Below are 9079 nucleotides of genomic sequence, written 5' to 3' on the forward strand. Positions count from 1 at the left end.
AAAATCGGTATCATTGTACCTTAGCTTAGGAATGCATGTGTAACCAGACACAATAGTGTATGTAGGAAATGAGGAGCATGACACTGTTTTATGTCGAGCCCCATAACCCCCCTCTTCATAACCTCTTAGTGGTCTAACAGCATACCTCTGCTCAGCATAGTGGTCATGATTGCAAGTTTTCTGCAGCACCGTCTTCAATTCAGCTCAATTTGTTGCATTTTTTTAAGTTCGAATATGTTATGTAATATTTTGAATTGCATTCTTAGATAATGTTTGTAATGGGATTATTCATTATAAGTCTTTTTAGTTGGTTATTGTAAGACATGCAGCCTAAATACATGAATTCAGAGCTAAAACAAATCTAAATGTTGCAGAAAACATGTGTGCAACACGTGTTTTGTTTGTTTTTCTTGCAGTGCTTCTTGATCCATGAGCAAGGCACTTCACATCACTTGCACACACGTTCACACGATCACTCACATACACACTCCCTCACACGCCAGTGACGTCATGCTGGAGTTTGGAGTAGAAAGCCAAGTGGATGAAGGAAGTGGAGATCTCCACCCTCCAGTCTCCCCCTGACACTTCTCATAAATATTACCCAGGCTTATTTGAGGAACTCGCACCACAAAGTCACATCGTGTCCTGGTTTTAACAAGCTTTCACCTGTCAGAATATTCGAAATTAGATTTTTCTGTTTTCACACCGCTTTGGCACCGTCAGATGCGCTCCAGGCAGCGTATTTCCAACTCCAACTTTATGCACCGGCTGTTGCTCCCTGAGGTGGAGGGCTGCTGTCGCCGTTAACCGGTCCGCTGCAGTCCGGTTCTCCTTCCGTACAGGGACCCTGCATATCGGAGACGAGCATTGTCTCATACAATGTACAATCGTGTGTCTTAATTTGGGTTTGTCTATCGGAGATCTACTCTGTAAAGTTGAACGACTCGGGACATTGACTTGCCGATCTCATCACCGCTAAAGACTTGAAGGAAAGTGCAACGGGTAACGAGTGTTATCGTTTTTGCCAGCGAGGATAAGAAGAAAAAGAGGACATTTTCCATTCTCAACTTTGTTATTAAGTCGAGAGTCCATGATGAGCAAACCCGCCGGATCAACAAGTGGCTGTCTGGATATTCTGAATGTCAAATCAAGTAAGTGTTCCCTTTACTGATGCTTGTGGAGAATACAAGTAGCCCGGTGTGTTAGAATAAGTGCTCTATGGGCCTTTCTCTGACATGGAGTCTAAACATGAACATAAACCTGCTGCACGCTTATTTATGTTTCTCATATCATCCGAGCTTCACTACAATAGTTAAGTCAGTTCATTCCTTATGGTCTTATGCGAGTAGTGATCCGTGGGAAATAGCTGTGTTCTTTTCCGAGTAGCCTATACACAGTTGGCTGCGTAAACTTGTGTTCATGAGCGATAATTAAAGCGCCCTAATTCTGACATCTTTTAAGAAATTTAATATAGTTTTTGTAAAGTTGAACTACTTTTTTAGGAGGTAAAGATATAACCATCTCGCGTCCCTCTTGATGCCACTTGTTGCCTGTAATTTCATTTTCAGCAACTTCTATAAAAGAGTAGCGATATAGAGGGAGATATTTAATCACTGATAATGATAGTATAATAAAGATTGTATAAGATATCCTTCTCTTACTGCACTGTTGGTTTGCTCTTTTAGACAACAGCACGTATCTGTCTTTATGTGTCTGTGTGCGCGCGTTTCTATACTACTGTAAAAAATGTAATTTATATAATTAATCATGAATGTGTTCAGTGGTTTTAAATTCAATTGTTGAGTATTTTGCTGGCGGTATTGAAGACTTCTGGTTTAATGTTTGAAATCAAATTGGATTGTTTTTCTTAACCTTTGCAGTTATCCCTCTGTTAGGCCTCATAACAAATCCAAATTATTATATTATATTATTATAATCACACTTCGATTATAATATAATAATAAATGTAGATTATTGTGCCAAAATATAGGACATTTCTATTCATTTTACTGGGTTTCTTTCAGCATCGTTCCAAACGTGTTGCTCAAGTCAAACTGTTGCTTCTGTTGTTTTATCTCGCTTAAATTAATCAAAATTGTTGTTAATAACCAAAATGTTTTAAATTAGAATAAATAAAAGGAGACTACAACATTACAACTACTGCCACTCAAGTTCATACACACATTATGGGTGGTCAGTAAAACATTTCCTGCACTCAGTAAAACTTAATTTCCAGTTCTTTTAGCAGGTTTTCGCCTTGATGGTGATTACGTTAATAGAATATGCCATATATCTTCAAGCAATTACTGCACACAATGGAGACGAATTGGACCCCCACAGCGGGAAGTTAAATACATTTCCCCCCTTCACAACAAAATTGTGCGTCAATTTATTGAATTGACTTTCAGCAATCTACAGTTTTATATTTCTTTGAGCTTATCTGGTTGAAATTTTACGCACGTTCGTTCATCTTCAATTTAAGAACAGTGGAAACTTTTATTTTGCGAGTAAGCAAATGAACTTGACTTGCTTAGCGTTGGTTTAATAAATGTCTGTTCATCAGTAATTGACTCCAATGAGGACAGCTAACATTTGTTTTATTAGTTTAAAAAAAAATCCAGATTTTACTTGGCCTTTAGACAACTACATATTGGGATGTAAGCTATTGCACAGCAGGTTTAATTGTTTAAACTACTCTCGCGATGAAAAGATGACTTTCAACAGGCCAACTCTGCAGAAACTTTCCAGACTAAATGCTACATAAAACGTTATTTTTCTCTATCTTATGGCAATTACACGGCTGTGGTCAACAGTTAAATAACCTACATGGCCTTCTGATTCTTAATAATCTGGCAATTGAAGCCCTATAACTCTCCTCCTGAAGTCATTGTTTTTGCTGCTCAGTAGTTATTCCCATGCTACCCTTTTTGACGGGTCACTGGTGAATCAATGAGCAGGTGGCAAAACGTCAGTGTAATTACATAGACGGCTTTTCCCTCCAGAATAAAAAAAAAGACTCCCTCATATGCATACAAATATACTTCTTTTTAATAGATCTGAATACAAAATCTTTGCACCAAAAAAATCACATTTTTTCATCTACACCGGGGTCGATTTACATACACTTCATTTGAGTTGGTGAAACGAGTTGGTGCGCATTATTCTCATGGTGCAGTGTCACTCCCTAATCCTGGGGCCTATAGACCTGCGGGATAAAGCAGCTGTCGAGTCCCATTATGAAGGGGAGTTGGCAGCTTGTCGAGATCCAGGCAGTCAGACGAGGTTCAATGGGGGAAAATCATTAAGTTAACACTTTCCCCTAATGTCTCCATTGTGCGCCCTCAGGCCATTGTCTTAGAGAGCTCAGATATGACGCTTCCCACCGGACTTTATTCTTAAATGTGCGCCGTGAATTCCGAGGCGCTGTTCAGTATGTGTGTGTGTGTGTGTGTGTGTGTGTGTGTGTGTGTGTGTGTGTGTGTGTGTGTGTGTGTGTGTGTGTGTGTGTTTTGTGTGTGTTTTGTGCGGTTGACTGTTTGTAGGACGATTTGTCCATAGCTCCACGGCGTAAAATGTCTAAAACGACTTCATTTTTCGCATTTATTCGCACTGTCCACAGTGCCAATTTAAGCAGCTAACATGACAACTCTACGGAACTAAAAACTCAATAAAGCAACGATTTTCTCAAGTTTTGTGGCGACTTTGGAAATTGTTCTTGCAATTTACCCAGATGTTCAATAATGACGATAAGCAATAGTCACAATTCGCTATGACATGTTATTCATTTGAAATTGAGTTGAATTGGTAATTGAATGAATGGTATTTAATTGAAATTTGGGCCTTTCTCAGGTAGGATTCTGGACATCCCATGCAAAGTGTGCGGCGACCGCAGCTCGGGGAAACACTACGGTGTTTACGCCTGTGACGGCTGTTCGGGATTCTTCAAGAGAAGCATCCGCAGAAACAGGACCTACGTCTGTAAATCTGGCTCTCAGGTGAGGCCTCCTCTTTTTTTCTTATATATATCTTCATTGGAGTTTTTGCATCAAATTTTTGGAGAGAATCAAGTAATTTGGAGATGCAACATAATAACATAACTGGACGTTTATCAATTAATAGTGTTGTACGCCTAATAATCTATCACGTTCAATCAGTAATATCTTATCAGTAATCTACAGTTTCTGTATCTCTCCCAAGAGAGATTTGTATTCTCAGTGTTATTAGAAGCAGAGGTTAAGTGACACGACGTCCCTGGTCCTCATCCAAAAACCATTACCAGCTTTACGCACGGAATGCGTATTTTACGCGCAGATTCTATTTGCTTTCCCCTTCTGGCGCTGTGTTAAGCCTCCCTTGATGAGCCTAATTGTGTCATGCCTGGACCATTAAGTATTGGGCTAAACACCGCGCTGCTATAATATACCAGGTGTAATCCAATCTAATGTAATGACTCGAAGGAGAGGATTTAGGCAGCAGAGGGCGGGATAGAGTACTTATCCTGCGGGATGAGGCCGCACTGGCACCGCAGGGGAGCAGGTTGATAACTACATGATAATAGCACGATCTTTCACCTGGAGATTGGCCTCCCAGGAAGATATTAGCAAGAAGCCTTTGGTTGTGCACGCTGAGAGAAATTCAACTGAAGGCTGTAACTCTCTTTCTTCCCCCCTCTCTCTCTCCCTCTCCCTCTCTCTCTCTCCCTCTCTCTCTCTCTCTCTCTCCCTCTCTCTCTCTCTCTCTCTCTCTCTCTGTGTGTGTGTGTGTGTGTGTGTACAGGGTGGCTGTCCCGTAGACAAAACTCACAGAAACCAGTGCCGAGCGTGCCGTTTGAAAAAGTGTCTAGAAGTGAACATGAATAAAGACGGTAAATGGACATAATTTAATTAACACTTTTACAGTGGCGTTTGGTTGGAGGTGGGCAGCAGGATGGAAAGTGTATTAATGAAGGCTGAAACGAAGTAACAGGTTGAATTGCCTACTTCACTTATTTTAAAGAGGATGCCATTTACACTCTGTGGGAGCATTAATGGAGATTACAGCTCATTATAGCCAATTATTTTTTTCTTTCTCACAAACAAAAGTTGCACTTTGACTCCCTAATTTTAGGAACACTTATAGTTTAGTTCAATAAAATACACTAGTAGTCACTAATAAAGAAATTAGATAAATAAGCCATTTACTCCTGCAGAGATCATTCCTTCACTGTGTGTCCCTGCCGTTTCACAGCCGTTCAACACGAGAGGGGGCCCCGAACGTCCACTATCCGCAAACAGGTCGCCCTATATTTCCGGGGCCACAAAGACGTTCACGGATCATCGACCCATTTCCAGGGATCCTCTCTGCCCGGCCCTCCCTTCTTCACCACGGTCACGCAACTGGAGCCTCACAACCTGGAGATGAGCGGAGTAGCCACCACACCGGAAAGACAGGCCATCGTGGGTCTGGCACAGCCCACCCCAAAGGTATATTTTGGGAAACAATTATTTTTAACGTTTTATTTTATTTATTTATATTTATCTCCCAGGATTTAATATGAGTTATACTTAGCTTATATGGCTATTTGTCCACCTCCAAATAAATAGTAATGAGTGTACAGGCTAGTGTGCTTTCTTTGGAGTTTTTACTTGACATCTATAGCATTTAATGTCGTTTTTTAAATTTAGAATGATCAGAATAAACAGTTCATTTAATAGTTATGATGAGTTATGATATGGATATTTATATTATAGGCTTCCCAAATGTTATTATAGGATTACCGTTTTTCTCCGTAAGGGGTTAGAAGTTGAAATTCTTGTTTGCAGCCTGTATGAACCACAAATCCGCCTATTAGATTTCCCACAGTAAATCCACCACAAGCAACACTAATAATTATAAAACCAGGTGCTGGGGCTTGGAATTTGACCTTTGTTGTTCACCATTCTGTGAACTTCATTCTAACATAAACTGATACATTATTGTGATGCTGATCTCTTTCACTTCCTCCAGTATCCCCATGAAGTCAGCGGCACCCCCATGTACCTGTACGAGGTGGCGACGGAGTCTGTGTGCGAGTCGGCGGCGCGCCTACTTTTCATGAGCATCAAGTGGGCAAAGAGTGTTCCCGCATTCTCCACCCTCCCTTTATCTGACCAGGTAACGCTTTGGAGTCCAAATATTATCCTGCAGGGCCTTTTAACGTGAGTGGCCGTCAGTCGATTTGGTCCATAACCACGGTTCTAAGATATTTTAATTTGATATAATTTCAGTTTAAAAGTATGTAGGTCAAATTATGTTAAAAGCTGGGACTTTCACAAGCCTTACTAAACGAACTCTCCTGTGCGCAATATGGGAAACAATATCCATCATGTTTTACGCACGAGTTACTATTGCATAGGTACTTCATACGATTCTAAAAGGCTGAAAATGCAATAAAGTCATGCTCCATTGTGGGGTACAGAGTACAGTTGAAAAATGAAACTATTCCTCTTTGCAGCTGATTCTGTTGGAGGACGCTTGGAGAGAATTATTTGTTCTGGGCATCGCGCAGTGGGCCATTCCTGTGGACTCGACTACTCTTCTTGCTGTTTCTGGTATGTAACAAGGCACGAGAGAGTTTATCTGAATACAGACCATAACAGCTGCAGAGTAAAAGTGACAGCATATAATGTTATCATAATGACATTTCTCCATATTTATTCGTAGGTATGAACACCGAAAACACAGAGTCTCAGCGGATGAATAAGATCATGTCTGAGATACAAGCACTTCAAGAGGTGGTCACCAGATTCAGACAGATGCGTCTTGATGCAACAGAGTTCGCCTGTTTGAAATGTATTGTGACATTTAAGGCCGGTGAGTATTATTGTCTAGAGTGTTCTCATTTAACCGAATGAAGGTCATTTACCATTATTTCCACTTAAGTGAAGCTTCTCTGCTGCCTAAACCCAACTCTGGAGAGGGAACGGGAATAAAAGCAAAAGTTATTTTAGCAATTACTAATATTTCATTGTTAATGTAATAGTCACATTTTAATTAATAATTAAAACCCTGCCTCTGCCTTATATAGTTCCAACGCATGGCAACACTGAGTTAAGAAGTTTCCGCAACGCCAGCGCCATCGCTGCACTACAAGACGAGGCACAGCTCACTCTCAACAGTTACATACACACCAGGTAAGATTCAATCGAATCAATCTATCAGATCTATCTCTCGGATCGATTGATCTATCTATCGATCTTTCAGATCAATCGATATATCTATCAGATCGATTATCTATCTATCTATGATTTATCTATCTTTCAGATCTATCTATCTATCTGTTTCACGCCTAGGTTGAACGTCTTGTGCAGGTAACTATTAGCAGCCAGATTCATTATAAAGTTAATGAGGCAATGAGCCGCTGTAGTATCTTGTAATTGTACACAGGTGTTGTAGCTGAACCTCATTTTTAATTAGCAGCTATTTGTATCACAGGTGTGCGTAATTGGGTAGGTTGACACTCTGCACAAAGAACTGGAGTGAGTGAGTGAGAGAGAGAGAGAGAGAGAGAGAGAGAGAGAGAGAGGCTGTTTTTGACCCCAGTGTTGTGTTTCAGGTACCCGACTCAGCCGTGTCGCTTCGGGAAGCTGCTCCTGCTCCTACCAGCGCTCCGTTCGGTGGGCCCATCCACCATAGAGGAGGTGTTCTTCAAGAAGACCATCGGCAACGTGCCCATCACCAGGCTCCTTTCCGACATGTACAAGTCCAGCGATATATGAACCCTCGCCATCTGAAAAAGACTTGAGCTGAAGGCCCAGAAACCCACCCAGCAGTCGACAGAATTTCAAATCATAGCAGGTGTAACCGTAAGGTTGAATTATTGCTGAGCACAAAATCTATTAGGCTGTCTTAAAATAGCTCATTTAGGCCTAGGCTCCTTTGAAACAAAGACTGCAACACAGCCGGAATTCACCAAGTAGCCTGTAAACAGTTGCTTTAGTTAAGAATTAGCCTATAACTTTCATTATAGATTTACCTGTGTGATAGCCTACTGAAACACTGCAATCTCTGGTGTGGCCACCGTGTACATCGCCTAAACACTCTGGAGAGCACCTGCCAAGTATGTCTGACCAAGAAATGTTATATATATTAAGACGTTTTCGAGTGTCTGTGAGACCAATGAGCTTGACGACCAATTCAGTCTTTTATTGCTGTGATCAATCCCAATGGAGGAAACCAAAAAAAAAAGAAAAAAAGAATATGACGCATGCGTAATGGGGGATGTAAATCGCTGTCCCTCGATCCGGTGCTGAAACCAAACGCACGGGGCAAAGAAGAGGAGGTGCCAACTCTATGAAGAAATAGAGGGGGTGGGAAAGACTTTTAAAGCATATGCTTGCATTGCTTCTTGACTGTAAACTACATTCATCTGAAGATGGTGTTTGTATTTAAGTGGTTACTGTCCTGTTTGCGTTGCTGTGTCCTGTTTGAGGCTGTTTTAGGTCGACTTTGTGAAGTTAGGCACTAACACTGGATAAAACAATATTCAGCACTTGGAAATGTTTTTGTGGCCTGTGATGTTTTTATTCTGTTGTAAATATTTGGAGTTATAACTATTTAGAGTTGTAACCGAGAGAATAAAAGACACTGAATTAAATTGCTTTCAAATAATATAGATATGAAACTACCAGCTGAAACGTAATGGTCAATAATGGTGACGCTCTTCTAAGATCTAAATCTTCTTATCAATGTAGAAGTACAATTTCAAAAGATTTCCCCGTAACACTATATAATAAGGGTACAAAAAGCATGCATACGTCACTAATGTAAGACTTGATTTAGTGCCAGATATATAAGAAATTATCGAGTCACTATGGGTTTGCAATTAAGGATTGTCCATTTTAAATTAGTTAATACATTCATTTATCTGCCACCAAATGCGCTAAATTCAAGTTACATTTAAAAAAGGGCATTTTAGATCCATGCATTAGATCAGCCTCAATGAAAGCAAGACATCACCTGTTCACATGGAAACATGAAGCGTTTTTAAATCAGACTGGTAGTCAGATGCAAACATTTACATGCTGCTGATGCATGACCCAACAGTCCTCACTTTTCACTT

General features: G+C 40.5%; 1 protein-coding gene across 2 annotated transcripts; it reads left to right on the forward strand.

The window, feature by feature from the left end:
• Positions 1 to 1090: 1090 nt before the first annotated feature.
• Positions 1091 to 8152, forward strand: nr2e1 (nuclear receptor subfamily 2, group E, member 1). Of its 2 annotated transcripts, none has more exons than XM_078274237.1 (9): positions 1091 to 1151; positions 3850 to 3995; positions 4777 to 4864; positions 5227 to 5462; positions 5986 to 6132; positions 6473 to 6569; positions 6682 to 6831; positions 7046 to 7151; positions 7574 to 8152. In XM_078274237.1, the coding sequence occupies exons 1-9, from the start codon at positions 1091 to 1093 to the stop codon at positions 7734 to 7736; spliced, it is 1194 nt and encodes a 397-aa protein (XP_078130363.1). In that variant the 3' UTR covers positions 7737 to 8152. The 2 variants fall into 2 exon arrangements, with proteins under 2 accessions (XP_078130363.1, XP_078130364.1); XM_078274238.1 differs by having other exon boundaries at positions 1094 to 1118.
• The last annotated feature ends 927 nt before the right edge of the window (positions 8153 to 9079 follow it).

The sequence above is a fragment of the Sander vitreus genome, chromosome 18 (assembly GCF_031162955.1).
Source record: "Sander vitreus isolate 19-12246 chromosome 18, sanVit1, whole genome shotgun sequence".
NCBI classification, from domain to species: domain Eukaryota; kingdom Metazoa; phylum Chordata; class Actinopteri; order Perciformes; family Percidae; genus Sander; species Sander vitreus.

Coding starts and splice junctions, on each gene's coding strand:
- nr2e1 (XM_078274237.1), top strand. CDS start 1,091: ATGATGAGCAAACCCGCCGGATCAACAAGTGGCTGTCTGGATATTCTG. Junction 5,463..5,985: donor TGGCACAGCCCACCCCAAAG/GTATATTTTGGG, acceptor CACTTCCTCCAG/TATCCCCATGAAGTCAGCGG. Junction 6,570..6,681: donor TACTCTTCTTGCTGTTTCTG/GTATGTAACAAG, acceptor ATTTATTCGTAG/GTATGAACACCGAAAACACA.